This window comes from Rhinatrema bivittatum, chromosome 1 (assembly GCF_901001135.1).
Source record: "Rhinatrema bivittatum chromosome 1, aRhiBiv1.1, whole genome shotgun sequence".
In the NCBI taxonomy this organism is placed as follows: domain Eukaryota; kingdom Metazoa; phylum Chordata; class Amphibia; order Gymnophiona; family Rhinatrematidae; genus Rhinatrema; species Rhinatrema bivittatum.
In genome coordinates, this window is record NC_042615.1 from 412,711,910 (window position 1) to 412,728,983 (window position 17,074).

Below are 17,074 nucleotides of genomic sequence, written 5' to 3' on the forward strand. Positions count from 1 at the left end.
ATCTCATACCACTTGGTTCTATTTCCTGCATATGTCTACCAAACTCAAACTTCCCATTTTATCTCTAACATACATAGTTAGACCTTGTTCCTTAATATGTTGTGGAGAAGGTCCTGATCTATCCAAGAGGTAATCCAGTACCAAATTGAAATCCTTTCTTTCAGCACTTAAAAACTCAAAGAGGTCTTTGAAAAAACCTAAAATTACCTCCTCCCCATAGAAATGTCCTTGCAATAATATAAATCTCCCTTCCAGAATCCAACTTTTTTTTTTATACAAAGTCAACTCTTTTATGAAATATAGCCACCCCCCTTGATTTGCCACCCCTCTAAGACACACCATACACCTTCCCAATCCACTTTATCTGTAGTTTATATTGATATTTCAAAGGTAAATGTGCCTTCTGCAAAAAGATAATGACCAGATGTACTTTGGCTAAAGTCTGCATTACTTTTTAAATTTAATGGTGTGGTTAATATCATTAACATTCCATGTCTGTACTTGCACCATCAAACATCACAAGACCAGATAAATGTCCTCCGGAGAACTGTCCCATCAACTCAGATCCACAATATAAATGTCTTCCCACCATTCCATTTCCCCAGAAAACAAGAGACATTCCCCCCTCCACCTCACCTCCCAAGCAGCCAAAGTGCCTACAGTCTAGAAGCCATGAATGTATTTGAAATCAGCCATGTTCATCAGAAGCACTTCCTGGCTTTGTACAAAAGCAGAAGTGCAGTGTTGCAGAGCAGTGGGGTGAGTGTGGGGGAGAAGAGGGAGATTCTCGGTGGTATGGGAGGAGAGAGAGGGGGCATGCTAGGCACGGGTTAAGTAGAAATGGGGATGCTGCTGAATGGCTGGGTGGGAGAATCTGTTAATGTTTATTGTCTCTGGCTTCTGTCCACCAAATATAACTCTGATATTTACCTGGAAAAATGAATTATTTTTTCAGCTGATTTTCTCCTTTTTTATAATAAACCCTGATAAATTCCTAGGAAAATTAAAGAACAATAAAAACTGAAAATAAAGGTCCCTCTTTATATGTAGTGCTTGCTCCTTATCTCTGTACTTATGAAACTTTGCTTTCAAAGTGCAAGGCTGTCAGCGGATCTGTGAATTTGACCTGGGACATGATGTGCATAGTTGAGCTCCAGCTTGGGAACAGTATTGCCAGAGACCATAGATTCCCTCAACAGCACTTAAAAAAAAATCTGGATCGTTTTCTTCTGATTGCTCTGGCACTCTGATACGAATATTAGATCTTCGAGATCTATCCTCCAGATCAGCCATTTTGTCAAGTACCGCTGTCCTCTGCTTGCGCAGAGGACCAATTGAATTAGCCGCTGTGGACTCTGTCCTTTTCAATCCTGTGGGAGCATAGAGAGGAACATAAGATAGGCCATACTGGGTCAGACCAAAGGACTATCAAGCCCAGTATCCTGATTCCAACAGTGGCCAATCCAAGTCACAAGTACCTAACTAGTACACAAACAGATCCCAAGCTACTAATGCTGGCAGCAAGTAGAGCTATTGATTGATAGCAGTTTATTGACTTCTCCTCCAGGAACTTATCCTTTTTATAAACCCATCTACACTAATTGCCTTAATCACATCCTCTGGCAATGAATTCCAGAGCTTAATTGTGCATTGAATGAAAGAATGTTCTCAGATTTGTTTTATATGTGCTACTTGATAACTTCATGGAGTGCCTTCTTGTCCTTGTGTTATTCGAAAGATTTAAATAACAGATTCACACTTACCCATTCAACTTCTTTCATGATTTTGTAGACCTCTGTCATATCCTCCCTTAGCTGTTTCTTCTCCAAGCTGAACAGCCCCAACTTCTTCAGCTTTTCTTCATAGAGGAGCAGTTCCCTATGTTTTAAATTTTGGTCTGCCTTCTCTGCACTTTTTCTAGTGCAACTATATCTTTTTTTTTGAGATGCGGCAACCAGAATTGTACACAGTATTCAAGGTGCAGTCTCACTATGGAGCAACACAGATGCATTATGTCATCCTCCGTTTTGCCATTTCCTTCCTAATAATTCCTAACATTCAGGCCGATACAGTAAAACCCGCGGTCAAGTATTTAAATGAGGGCCCACAGTAAAAGGAGGCACTAGGGACACTAGTGTGTCCCTAGAGCCTCCTTTTTGACAGAAGTGGCGGCTGTCAGCGGGTTTGACAACCGACCATCAATTTTACCGGTGTTGGTTCTCGAACCCGCTGATAGCCACGGGTTTGGAAAACGGACGCCGGCTAAATTAAGCGTCTGTCTTCCAACCCGTGGGCTGATTTAAAAAAATTTTTTTTTTACTTTTGGGGCCTCAGACTTAATATCGCTTTTCTGTACACTTTCCCGGTGCCGGCAGAAATTAAAATGTGCGGCTTGGCTGCATATTTTACTTTCTGAATCGCGCGGGAATAACTAATAGGCTCATCAATATGCATTTGCATGTTGTGGGCGCTATTAGTTTCGGGGGGTTGGCCGCGTGTTTTCGACTAGCTATTACCCCTTACCTTATAAGGGGTAAAAATAGCACGTCAAACGCGCGGCCAAACTGGGGCTAAAGATGCGCTCGGCTGAGCACACCATACTGTATCAGCCTCATAGTTTGCTTTCTTGACCACCATAGTATCCTGGGATGATTTCAATGTAATATCCACTAAAATGTCCAGGTATATTTCCTAGGTGGTAACTCCTATTATGGAACCTAACATTGTGTAACTATAGCATAGATTATTTTTTTTCTCTATATGCATCATTTTGCACTTGTCCACATTATATTTCATTTGCCATATGGACATCCAATCTTCCAGTCTCGCAAGGTGGTCCTGCAATTATCACAGTCTGCTTGTGATTTAACTACTCTGAATACTTTTATCATCTGCAAACTTGAGGACCTTGCTCGTTTTACTCCTTTCTAGATCATTTATAAATATTTTAAACATCGGTCCAAGTACAGGTCCCTGAGGCACTCCACTGTTTCTTTTTCCACTGTGAAAACAGACTATTTAATCATACTGTTTCCTGTCTTTTAACCAGTTTGCAATTCACAAAAGGACATAGCCTCTTATCCCATGACTTTTTAGATTTCTTAGAAATCTGTCATGAGGAACTTTGTCAAACACCTTCTGAAAATCCGAATATACTGCATCTACCGGTTCACCATTATCCACATGCTTATTCACCCCTTTAAAAAGAAAAATGTAGCAGATTTGTAAGGCACGTCTTCCCTTGGGTAAATCCATGCTGGCTGTGTCCCCTTAAACCATGTTATCTATATGTTCTGTGATTTTATTCTTTAACAGTTTTCACGATTTTTCCTGGCACTGAAGTCAGGCTCACCAGTCTATAGTTTCCCAGTTGACTTTTGGAGTTCTTTTTAAATATCAGGGTTACATTGACTACCTTCTAGTCTTCAGGCATAATGGATGATATTAATGATAGGTTACGAATTACTTGTAATAGGTCTAAAATTTCATTTTTTTTTTTTATTACTTTCAGAACCCTTTGGTATATATTATCTGATCCAGGTGATTTCTTACTCTTCAGTTTGTCAATCTGATCTACTACATCTTCCAGGTTCACTGTGATTTAGTTCAGTTCATCTGAATTGCCTCCCTTGAAAACTGTCTCCGGAATGGATATCGCCCCAACATCCTGATGGATAAACACCAAAGCAAAGAATTTTTTTTAGTCTTTCCGCGATGGCCTTATCTTCCCTAAATGCCTCTTTAACCCCTCAATTATCAAATGGTCCAATCGACTCCCTCGCAGGCTTCCTGCTTTGGATATATTTAAAAAATGAGTTTTTGCCTCTGGCCCTCAACTTCCTCCCAATCTCCGGAGACATGGGTATGGAGTGGGGAGAGTCCCCAGAGTACACCGAAGAGAATTACAGCTGAAGCCGGAGAGAGGGAGGTAACTTGAGGCTTGAAGAGCTCCCTGGAGATAGTCAGACCGGCAGTGATAACAATGGAATCGCTCTGGGACTTGATTATGAGGATGACTAAGGTATTTAATGAACATACCCAGGTAACAGAAGAAAACTCACAGAAATTTGCAATATTGGAGAATAATATCAAATTAAGAGGAAGAGCAAACTGGAGCTATGACTCAGGTTGAAAATGATTTAAAACAATTGTCTGGACTGAATGCTGAATGTAGGAAAGAACAGACAATTTCAATGCAGAGACTGGAGTCGGTGGAAAATTACTTGAGACAGTTAAATATCAGAGTAATGAATTTTCCAAAGGTTACTGGTGAAATACCTACTTTAACATTTAGAAGGTATTTAAAAGAGACCCTGAAGATTCTGGAAGATCAAATACCAGCATTGAAAAAAATTATATTCCTGAGACAAAGACAAAGCCAGATACAGATATCTCCCATAGAAGATATGGGAGGATTTGAGAACTTAACAGAATATCTGGAAAACTCTGGCTTTGAAGTAGTAGAAAGACCAGTCTCGTTTGTTTCACTATTTTCAGAATATGATAGAGCGTTAATAATGAGATTATTTTAAAGCAATGAATATTCCTTACTTGGGTGGGTTAATTCATATTTTCCCAGATCTTTACAGAGTAACTCAGTTACGCCGAAAAAATTTCCTAATAATGTACCTGGAGGTTTTAGCCCTAGGCGCTAATTTCCTATTGAGATATCCAGTGAGGTGTGTAATAAAGTATTCTGGAAATACTTATGTGTTTTATAATCCAGAACAGTTAAGGGAGTTCTTAAATGCCAGAATAGTTGTCCCAACAAGTCAAAGCTCGCCTATTAATTAATGAAGATATGGTATACAGGAGAGTATGAATGCTAATAGTTTTTCATGTTAAACTCCTCTTTTGCTATTTCCAATTATTTATTTTAGGTTTAATAATTTTCCTTTTTGTAACATCCTTCTGAAGTGTAAGCAAAGTTATCTTTGTTTTGTATTATAAAATTGCATAAATAAATAATTAAAAAAAAATCTTATATCTGATAGGCAGGAATATACGTTTGAATAAAACAATTTTGCAACTAGACAAAATCGAAAAAGGCCAAGGAAAAAATGATTACACATTTAAACAAGACAGCCAAAACAGTATAGCACCATTCTAGAAAGTCTGAATGCTTCAAAGAGCACAAAAAATGTTACAGCACTCTGAACATAATTTATCCCAGGACAAGCAGGATGCTAGTCCTCACATATGGGTGACGTCACTAGCGGAGCCCTAGTGTGGGAAAACTTTCTGTCAAAGTTTCTAGAAACTTTTGACTGGCCCAGTAAGGCCACTGAGCATGCCCAGCATGCTATGATATTCTCTGCCACAGGTGTCTCTCTTCAGTCTTTGTTTTTCCACGCTGCTACCAGCATCGCGGTTCCAGAGCCGTTGAGTATTTCTCAACCCTTCAATTTGACTTAAGTCATTATTTGATATTCTCTCTCTCAGAAAATCTCTCGGGTTCTTTTTCTTACCGGCCGGTAAGTAACCCAGTCTCAAACTTTCTGATTACTGGAAATTTATTTTCCCCTCAAGTCGTATCGACGGCCGTCGATCGAATAAAAAAGACAAAATGTCAACAGGGTTTAAAAAATGCCCTGTTTGTACCAGAAAAATGTCACTCACAGACCCACATACTGAATGTGTAATATGTCTGGGTGACAAACACGACGTAAGTAACTGTCCACAATGCGCGGAGATGACACCGAAAAGTCTGAAGACCAGGCTCGAAAAAATGGAACATTTATTCAGCCTACAACTAATACCTTCCCCGTCGCAGTCATCTAAGTCATCTCTGGCGGGAGCGACTAAGCGCATAATTCTTAAAAAACCTCACCCGGGACCGTCGGGGGATCACTCGTCCCCTTCGTTGTCCTCGACGTCGACAAAATCCACCGAAAAAACTAAGTCTAAACATCGACACCGGCATCGAAGCCCCTCGTTGTCAGACTCTGCTTCCCAGGAAGGTTCGACAGCAAAGCGGCCTAAGCACCAAGAAACATCGGAGTTCTCAACGCCTCGGTCTACCTCGATTCCACTACCTGCACCAGATCCTCCACAGGGTACTGTGCAAGAACTCGTACCTCAGCCTACGCCACCGCCCTCAACCGCTCTGGTTCCATTGGTTGTGCGGCCGGAATTGTCCGATTTAATCCGACAAGCGGTTACACAGGCTTTGAAAGACCAGCTTTCAGGACAGACTTCTCTGCCGATGCTTGCAGCATCGATGCTGGTGGTAACACCAATGCCGGGGTCACTCTTGACTCCGACAGCACGGGAATCGATATTGACGCCTAGAATTATTACGGCATCGACTTCCATATATGCTCAAAGTCCGTCTGCTCCATCGATACCGATGACATCGATGATACTGCCGTCGACAGTATCGACGCCGAGAAGACCAGTTTCCACGATTGCATCGATGCCACCTATTACTTCATCGATACAACCAGCGGCAGAGGACATTGACCCTCAGGAGTTAGCACTCTTCCAACGTCTTCTACAGAAATATCATAACGTCATCGAGACAGTTCCACAGAAAACCACGGATAACATCCCTCCATCGTTTTCTATCGATGAACCATTACCTGGACCATCAGGTATTCATTCAAAATCAAAACCAACCCCAAGAACTCCCTATCAAGATCCGGATGATGATGATTCTTGGGATGATCAAGGGTCAAACACCTCTTCTGAGGACTTTGTCAGAACCCTCACCTCCTGAATCACGAAAAAGATCCCCACCAGAGGATTTATCTTTTTCTAGTTTTGTGCAAGACATGGCAGATACAATCCCTTTCAAACTATCCTCAGAACAAGATTCTAGACAACACACTATAGAAGCCCTCCAGTTTGTGGACCCACCAAAACAAGTTCTGGCGATTCCCAATCATGATGTGCTTTTAGACCTGCAGCACCGTATTTGGGAACACCCATGCACGGTTCCAGCAGTAAACAAACGTGTGGACACTACCTACCTAGTGCAACAAGCACCAGGTTTCCAAAAAACACAACTACCACATCAGTCTGTGGTAGTGGGATCTGCCCAGAAAAAATCAAAGCGTGTACGTCCACACTCCTCAGCTCCTCCAGGGAAGGATCATCGTTTTCTCGACTCCCTTGGCAGAAAAATTTATCAAAGTGCACTTCTATCTTCCAGAATCTTTGCCTATCAACTTGTATATGACACAGTATCAGAGGGATCTCTGGAAACAAATGGAAGAACTCACAAATTCTCTACCAGCTCAATTTCAAGAATCAGCACAGCCCATAGTTACCAAAGGTCTGGAAGCAGGAAAGCATGAGGTAAGGGCTGCTTATGACAATTTTGACACTGCCTCAAGAACAGCAGCAGCAGGAATCACAGCACGAAGGTGGGCTTGGTTAAAAGCATCAGACCTCAGGCCTGAGGTACAAGAAAAGCTTGTAGATTTGCCATGTCTTGGAGACAATTTATTCGGGGAAAAAGTACAGGATGCTGTCCAACAACTTAAGGATCACACAGAGACCCTAAGACAGTTGTCCCAACTACCACAAGACACAAGAACTCAGGCCTCTAGGCGTCTTCCTCGAAGAGACCCTAGGCGACCATACTACAGACCAAGAAGGTACTACAATCAACCTGCTAGAACTAGGCCTTCTAGGCCTACTCAACGCTCACAATCTAGACAACCCAGAACAACCCGCACTCAACCTCCTCCACAGACTGGTCCAGCGAAGGGTTTTTGAACAACAGCCCAGAGAACAGGCCCTCCTTCTAAACCCCAGACAAGACATACCAGTGGGAGGAAGAATTTTATATTTCCACTCAAATTGGACAAATATAACAGACTAATGGGTACTCTCCATATTGTCTCGAGGCTACAAACTAAATTTCCTCAATTCCTCCAGAATTTCCACCAACTTCCTGCCCACAACAAAATTCTCAAATAATTCAATTACAAATAGAATTATCCACCCTCCTGAGAGCCAGGGCCATTCAACCAGTGCCCAGGTCACAGCAGGGCAGAGGATTCTACTCCAGATATTTCCTCATTCCAAAGAAAACCGTAGGCCTACGTCCCATCCTCGACCTCAGAAATCTAAACAAATTTCTAAAGAAAGAAAAGTTCAGGATGGCTTCCCTAGGCACAATGCTCCCACTTCTTCAAGCAGGAGATTGGCTCTGTTCTCTGGATCTTCAAGATGCTTACGCTCCTATACCCATATTCCCTTCTCATCGCAAGTATCTGCGCTTCATGGTGGGCCTTCAACATTTCCAATACAGAGTGCTGCCATTCGGACTGGCATCTGCTCCCAGAGTGTTCACCAAATGTCTAGCAGTAATAGCAGCACACTTACACAAGGTGTACATGTTTTCCCATATCTGGACGACTGGCTCATCAGAAGCCAATCTCAACAAGGAGCACTACAGTCTCTCAACCGAACAATTGCTCTACTGCACTCCATGGGATTTCTCATCAATTATCCAAAGTCTCATCTTACTCCATCTCACCTGCTTCAATTCATCGGAGCAGAATTGAACACCATCCTCTCAAAGGCTTTTCTACCAGACGATCGAGCAGAAACACTATTCCTACTGGCAAACTCGATTCACTCAAAGAAACAAGCAACAGCTCATCAGTTTCTAACCTTACTAGGCCACATGGCCTCCACAGTTCATGTCACTCCTATGGCAAGACTAGCCATGAGAATAACCCAATGGACTTTAAAATCACAATGGATACAAGCCATCAACCACTGCATACCCAAATTCAAGTAACCCACCAGCTACGTTCTTCTCTACTACGGTGGGTGAACAAGGACAATTTGCGCAAGGGCCTACCCTTTCAACAACCAGTCCCACAAATAAGTCTAACTACAGATGCATCCACCTTGGGTTGGGGAGCTCACAGACACTCTCCAAACACAAGAAACTTGGATAAAGCTCGAAGCAACGTTCCAAATCAATTTCCTGGAACTTCGAGCTATACGCTATGCTCTACATGCCTTCAAGGACTGCCTTACAAGCAAGTCTGTTCTGATACAAACAGACAACACAGTAGCAATGTGGTACATCAACAAGCAAGGAGGAACAGGCTCATACCTCCTTTGTCAAGAGGCAGCTCAGATATGGGGTTGGGCCTCGAACAACTCCATGTTTCTCAAGGCCACTTATCTGCCAGGCATTCACAATGTAGTGGCGGACAGACTGTCGTCAATTCCAACCACACGAATGGTCCCTGGATCCTGCAGTAGTGACCAAGATTTTTCAGCGTTGGGGACAGCCAACAGTAGATCTCTTTGCATCACATCTGAATCACAAAGTGGACAACTACTGTTTCCTATACAACCTGAACAACAGGCCACCCAAGGACACATTTGCTCGCCCTTGGAACTCAGGCCTTCTATACGCATATCCTCCAATACCGCTCATAACCAAAACTCTGGTGAAGCTACAACAGGACAAGGGGACCATGATACTCATAGCCCCACATTGGCCTCGACAAGTATGGTTTCCCACACTTCTAGACCTCTCAGCCAGGGATCCAATTCGTCTAGGACTAGCTCCAACTCTCATAACTCAGGATCAGGGCGACTGCGCCATCCCAACCTTCAATCCCTGTCCCTGACAGCATGGATGTTGAAAGCTTAATCTTACAACCACTCAATCTTTCATCCAATTTATCTCAAGTGCTTATAGCTTCATGTAAACCTTCCACGCGGAAGAACTATGCTTCCAAGTGGAAAAAATTCACTTTGTGGAGCAAGCAAAACAACATCAATCCTTTCACTTGCCCTACAAATTCTTTATTAGACTACTTGTACCATCTTTCAGAATCTGGTCTCCAGACTTCATCTATAAGAGTACATTTAAGTGCAATTTCCGCTTACCATAATCAGGTAGCAGATGCACCTATCTCTACACAACCTCTTGTCAGCAGATTTATGAGAGGTTTAACTCGCCTCAAACCACCAATCATTTATTTATTTATTTATTTTTGGTTTTTATATACCGGAAGTTCCTGTATACAATACATATCACTCCGGTTCACATTTAACAGAGATAACTATCGCCGGGGAGGCGGTTTACATGGAACAATTAGACATCCCGTCACACAATGGGATCTAAATTTGGTTCTATCAAGACTCATGTGCTCTCCTTTTGAGCCCATGGATTCCTGTGATATAAAATTTCTTACATGGAAGACTATCTTCCTCATAGCCATTACATCAGCTAGACGAGTTACAGGCACTTGTCACATATGAACCTTACACGAAGTTCTTGCATGACAGAGTGGTTCTCCGTACTCATCCAAAATTCCTCCCCAAGATAGTCACGGAATTCCACTTAAATCAATCTATAGTTTTACCCACATTCTTTCCAAGGCCTCACTCTCACCAAGGAGAGTGGGCCTTACATACCTTGGATTGCAAGCGTACTCTATCTTTCTATTTAAACCGCACTGCAGTCCACAGGAAATCCAATCAACTCTTTGTTTCCTATGACCCAAACAAACCAGGTAAACCTGTGGGAAAACATACTCTATCAAATTGGCTAGCAGATTGCATACAATTTTGTTATGAACAAGCAGGCCTTCCTCTCCAAGGGCGAGTAAAAGCACACTCAGTCAGAGCAATGTCAACTTCAGTAGCACATTATCGTTCAGTGCCAATACTTGACATATGTAAAGCAGCAACGTGGAGTTCTCTTCACACTTTTGCAGCTCATTACTGCTTGGACAAGCAAGGAAGACAAGATTCAGCCTACGGATAATCTGTCTTAAAGAACTTGTTTCCAGTTTAAACCCAACTCCTTCTACATCCAATGTTCTGTGATCTTCGGCTGACTCATTTCAACAACAATACTCTACTGTTGCCTCAATACAAAATGACTCAGCCTCTAGCTTGCTAATCACCCATATGTGAGGACTAGCATCCTGCTTGTCCTGGGATAAAGCCAAATTGCTTACCTTGTAATAGGAGTTATCCCAGGACAGCAGGATGTAGTCCTCATAGAACCCACCCGCCACCCCGCAGAGTTAGGCCTTATACCTTTATTTTATTTTTGCTAATGCTTTTGCTATATACGAGACTGAAGAGAGACACCTGTGGCAGAGAATATCATAGCATGCTGGGTATGCTCATTGGCCTTACTGGGCCAGTCAAAAGTTTCTAGAAACTTTGACAGAAAGTTTTCCCGCACTAGGGCTCCGCTAGTGACGTTACCCATATGTGAGGACTACATCCTGCTGTCCTGGGATAACACCTATTACAAGGTAAGCAATTTTGCTTTTTTTAATATAGGAATAATGCTGATAAACTTTTAGCCAATGTTATAAAAGTCTGGAAAGAGAAAGCTTACATAGAAAAGCTGAAAATTAACCAGGGTACATGGGCTAAAAACAGGTCTGACATATGTGAGACCCTAAGAGTGCTGTATGAGCCCTTATACTCAGAATACAGGGCAGGAGGGTCAATTAAAGAAGATATATATATATTTATTTATTTATTTTTTCCAGAATCTGAAAATCCTAATCACTAAACAATAATTGAATTATCTAAATAAGCCAATATAATCTTTTGAGATTCTGAATATTAAAGCAATGAGTAAACAGGGTCCAAGTCCAGACAGGTTCCCTTACGATTACTACAAGATACTGAAGACCCAGGTAGTAGGACCCATGAGTAATTTCTACGCAGAGGCTTTGTCTAGGGGAGCATTTCCAAGAGATTTAAAAAAATAAAAAAAAGTACATAAGAGTTTTAACAAAACTAGGGAAGAACCCTGATCTACCTGCTTTCATACAGGCTCATTTCATTATTGAATTGCGACTTTTTTTGCCAAAATATTGGCAGATTGAGTTTAGTGCTCCCGTCTATCTCAATCAAGTAGGATTTGTAAAGGGAAGGACAGTGGGTATTCATTACTACATTAATTATACCAGTGGCTTATTGTAGCATTCAATACTATCCATAGCAGTAAGCTTTGATTCGGGGGGGGGGAAAAAGCTTTTGATCGAGTTTCCTGGTCATATGTGTTCTCAGTACTTCACAGGTTTGGATTTCAAACCCGTGAACCTGAGGTCCCATATATAGAAACATAGAAACATAGAAATGACGGCAGAAGAAGACCAACCGGTCCATCCAGTCTGCCCAGCAAGCTTCACACATTTGTTCTCATACTTAACTGTTTCTCTTGGCTCTTAGTAACCTTATGTTCTAATTCCCTTTTCACCCCCACCATTAATGTAGAGAGCAGTGCTGGAGCTGCTTCCAAGTGAAATATTAAGTTTGATTAGTTGGGTAAGCGGCAGCATAGCTCTCTGCCATGAAGCAGAGGGCAATGCTGGAAATGTGTGAAGTATCAGTTTTTCTTTTCCCCTGTCATTGAAGCAAGGAGTCATGCCGGACATGCACCGAAAGTGAAGAATGCCTTGAAAGTCACATTAACTATCATCAAATATTGAAAAGCCTAATAATTGGTAATACCTATAAGCCCATGAACCCATCCCTGTTTTTTTTTCTTTTTTTCTTTTCTTTTTTTAATTGGGAGATGGATGCCCTTCATCCTTCTACTCTGTGAAGGTGGACACCTACCACCGGCCACTGGCATCCCGCTCCGTTAATGCCTCTGTGGCTACTGCCGCTCCATGCAGTGTTTTACTACCTGCTCTTTATATGCGTCCTCTAGAACTGATGGATCCCATCCCTGGGTTTTTTTATTATTTATTTAATTGGGAGATGACAGCCCTCCATCCTTCCGCTCCGTGAAGGTGGACACCTACCACTGGCCACTGGCATCCCGCTCCGTGAATGCCTCTGTGGCTACTGCCGCTCTGTGCAGTATTTTACTACCTGCTCTTTATATGGACACCTACCACTGGCCACTGGCATCCCGCTCCGTGAATGCCTCTGTGGCTACTGCCGCTCCGTGCAGTATTTTACTACCTGCTCTTTATATGTGTCCTCTAGACCTGATGGATCCCATCCCTGTTTTGTTTTTTGTTTTTGTTTTTTATTTAATTGGGAGATGACAGCCCTACATCCTTCCGCTCCATGAAGGTGGACACCTACCACTGGCCACTGGCATCCCGCTCCGTGAATGCCTCTGTGGCTACTGCTGCTCCGTGCAGTATTTTACTACCTGCTCTTTATATGCGTCCTCTGGACCTGATGTTAGCAGATCTTCTGCTTTTAGTATGTGCAGAGGGGTACGTCAGAGCTGTCCGCTCTCTCCCCTTTTATAATGTCTATTGATCCCTTAAGAAAATCGAATAGGACAAGTTAATAACTGGATTGGAGATTAAGGGCACTTTTAAAATAGCTTTTGTAGATGTGTTAATTTTCCTCACTAATCTGGTGAACTCCCTTCCAAAAGTCTTGGACCATCAGTTGACATTTTGGGAATTTTGCAGGTCTAAAGATAAACAGGACAAATTGGAAGCCTTAGAAGTGACTGGCAACTTAATGAGCCAATGGGGTCCAAATTTCCCTCTCCAGTGGGTTAACACTGAAAGTATTTGGTTATAAAAATCCTAGTGGATTTTAGCCAAACGTGTAGCTAATGTGACCCCATTACTTCGGAAAATGAAAGGGAACCTAAAGCTTTGGGCCAGAAATCATCTGTCCTTAAGTGGTAGGATTCAGTTAATAAAAATGATGGAAATTCCCAAATGGTTATACTTATGGCAGATGTTGCCTATTTGGTTAGCCAGGAAGGATTTAAAGGAGATTCATGGGAGTTCAGCATTTTTTATGGAATGAAAAAAAGGCAAGGCTAAGTCAGAATATTTTATTGAAACCAAAACTCCAGGGAGGTTTAAACTGCCCTAATCTTTTCCTGTTTTTCTCCCTTGACCACCTGCAAAGCTGGTTTGGGACTTGCTCCCTTTCTTCTGTATTACAATTGGGATCAAAAGAAGTTCCAATTGTTCTCAAATCTTACCTGATAATAAACTCATGTAGACAGGCCTGGTCCTATTTATGTAAATATATTGATCAGCCTGGAGACATTTCCTCTTACTTAACTATTTGTGGGAATCCCCAGTCTTCTCCTAAAATGAAGAATGTGGTGTTTATAGAATGGACCAAGAGAGGATTGATATATGTTTGACACATTTTCTTCGAGAATTCTAACATGCATAGTTTTTAAGAATTACAGAATGAATTTCATTTGCCACATAAATGTTTGCATATTTACAACTGAAACATTTTGTTACTTCCTTACTTCACAAAAATCTGTGTTTAGGGCTAAGGGGTAAATTAGACTAGATCTTATCGAGGTGACGGTCAGGGAAACCATCCTGTGCCAAATTCTCAATGGCTGTCATAAGCCTAGAAGTTCAGGAGGATTATTCAGATGTTATGATGGTCTAGATGGTCAGAGTTTCAATTAACAAATGTAGATTTACAATACAGTTTTAAGCATATTCCTGATATTACTGAAAATGTAGCTCTAAGAGATACAGTATAAATTAATCTGGGAAATATATTTATCACAAAGCTAAGCATTTAAAGCAAAAATTTGTGCCCCCTGTGTGCGCACTATGGGGCGGATTTTAAGAGGAGCGCGAATAGCCTACTTTTGTTTGCGCTCCAGGCGCAAACAAAAGTAGGCTATCCGCCCGGTTTTGGGCGGATTTACGCGAGCAGGGCTCTGAAAATCCGCCCCTATATGTGAAGTTGAATCAAATGATTTTGTTCATGGGTTTTGGAAATGTCCCCAAATCCATTCCTTCTGGAAGAAGGTGGAGACAGGGTTCCTCACTCCTTAGAATGACTATTTCAGGATACCCTAGAACTTGGCTGTTTGGTATTTTTGACAAAAATTGTAAAAAGCCACAAAAATTATTCATAGATAAGAACATAAGAAGAAAATGCTGGATTTTAGTAGATACGCGCGGAGCCGCGCGTATCTGCTAAAAACCTGGATCGGCGCGCGCAAGGCTATGGATTTTGTATAGCCGGCGCGTGCCGAGCTGCGCAGCCTACCCCCGTTCCCTCCAAGGCCGCTCCGAAATCGGAGCGGCCTCGGAGGGAACTTTCCTTTGCCCGCCCGGCCCTGTCTAAACCCCCCCCCCCTTACCTTTGTCGGGGGATTTACGCCTCCCGGAGGGAGGCGTAAATCCCCGCGAGTCAGCGGGCCTCCTGCGCGCCGGGACGCAACCTGGGGGCGGGTCCGGAGGGCGCGGCCACGCCCCCGGGCCCGCCCCTGGAACGCTCCTGACACGCCCCGAAAACGCCGCGCGGTTCGGGCCCGCCCCCGACACGCCCCCCGACACGCCCCCCTCCGAAAACCCCAGGACTTACGCGAGTCCCGGGGCTCTGCGCGCGCCGGTAGGCCTATGTAAAATAGGCTTACCGGCGCGCAGGGCCCTGCTCGCGTAAATCCGCCCGGTTTTGGGCGGATTTACGCGAGCAGGGCTCTGAAAATCCGCCCCTATATGTGAAGTTGAATCAAATGATTTTGTTCATGGGTTTTGGAAATGTCCCCAAATCCATTCCTTCTGGAAGAAGGTGGAGACAGGGTTCCTCACTCCTTAGAATGACTATTTCAGGATACCCTAGAACTTGGCTGTTTGGTATTTTTGACAAAAATTGTAAAAAGCCACAAAAATTATTCATAGATAAGAACATAAGAAGAAAATGCCATACTGGGTCAGACCAAGGGTCCATCAAGCCCAGCATCCTGTTTCCAACAGTGGCCAATCCAGGCCATAAGAACCTGGCAAGTACCCAAAAACTAAGTCTATTCCATGTAACCATTGCTAATGGCAGTGGCTATTCTCTAAGTGAACTTAATAGCAGGTAATGGACTTCTCCTCCAAGAACTTATCCAATCCTTTTTTAAACACAGCTATACTAACTGCACGAACCACATTCTCTGGCAACAAATTCCAGAGTTTAATTGTGCGTTGAGTAAAAAAGAACTTTCTCCGATTAGATAAGGCGGGATTAATCGCAAAGAAAACAATATTGGCGACATGTCTAGGACGAGAAACACAGACTTTCGCCCAGTGGGAAAATAGAATGATAAGGCTACTAAATTTTGAATATCTTTTGGTGAAATCCCTTTCTACCACTAAGCAAGAGGCCATACTGTGTATATGGCAACCTTTTATTGATGATTTATCTCTAGTAGTAAAGAATGCAATCCTAAATCTATAATTCAGTAATGCTTTTTTATTTTGAATTTTTGTTTGCTTCCTCATACATTACTTTTTGTTTTGTTTTTCCTTATTCCTTCTTCTCTTTGATTCTTTTCTCTTGGACTACAAATTAAAAGATAAGAGAGTGGGTAAGACTTCCTAAAAAGGGATACGATTGTGAGAAGGGGGGGGGAATAAAAGAAACAAGGGGTGTATAGTAACAATCTTTCTTTTGTTTTATGAATATTATAACTGTGTATTATAGTGCAGCAATAATTTTGGAAGTTATTCTTTGTACTCCTTGTGACAAAATCTAATATACATACATTAAAAAAAAAGCCATTTCTGTAAATGATTTGGCCTTGGTATTTTTGCTATCTCTTCTTTTCCTTCCTGTAATTGTTCTTAGAGCTATTGCTCTGCATTTCTTGTGCTATCATGTAACTTTGATCCCTGGCCTTGTCTCATCATATTTATTTTGCAGGTAGTAGCCAACTTGAAGTTGATATCTTAGTCTGAAAATGTTGATAGCATATCACTGATGCAGACTGACTGGAAGACCAAATCCAAAGAATTTGACTGACAAACTGATTCTTGTGAAATCTTACTACAGTTTGATAACTGCATTGTTTTTTTTCTAATCTTCAGATGCCAACTCTCGAAAGCAGGAAGCCGAATGGAAAGAAAAAGCTAAAAAGGAGCTAGAGGAATGGTATGCAAGGCAGGATGAACTGCTACAGAAAACGAAAGCAAATAACAGGTAACTTCCTCTTTTAAGAAAAAAAAAAGTTACATATAGAGCTAATGGAGCCTATGTTTTGCAATGTGTGCATATATAGATCTAAACATAAAATACCCCGTTATGTAACTCTTGTATCCTTATTTCACACTTTGAATTCTTTTGTGCTTGGAACTATGCACCACTGATGTGTATGCATTTACAAATAAAA

General features: G+C 42.1%; 1 protein-coding gene across 3 annotated transcripts in view; it reads left to right on the forward strand.

The window, feature by feature from the left end:
- The window catches only part of CLTA (clathrin light chain A), a 128,850-nt gene that overhangs the window by 41,252 nt on the left and 70,524 nt on the right, over positions 1-17,074 (forward strand). For all 3 annotated transcript variants that reach the window (XM_029602616.1, XM_029602598.1, XM_029602607.1), the window contains exon 4: positions 16,773-16,884. In XM_029602616.1, coding sequence (XP_029458476.1) covers positions 16,773-16,884 — 112 coding nt within the window. The remainder of the gene's footprint in view (positions 1-16,772; positions 16,885-17,074) is intronic.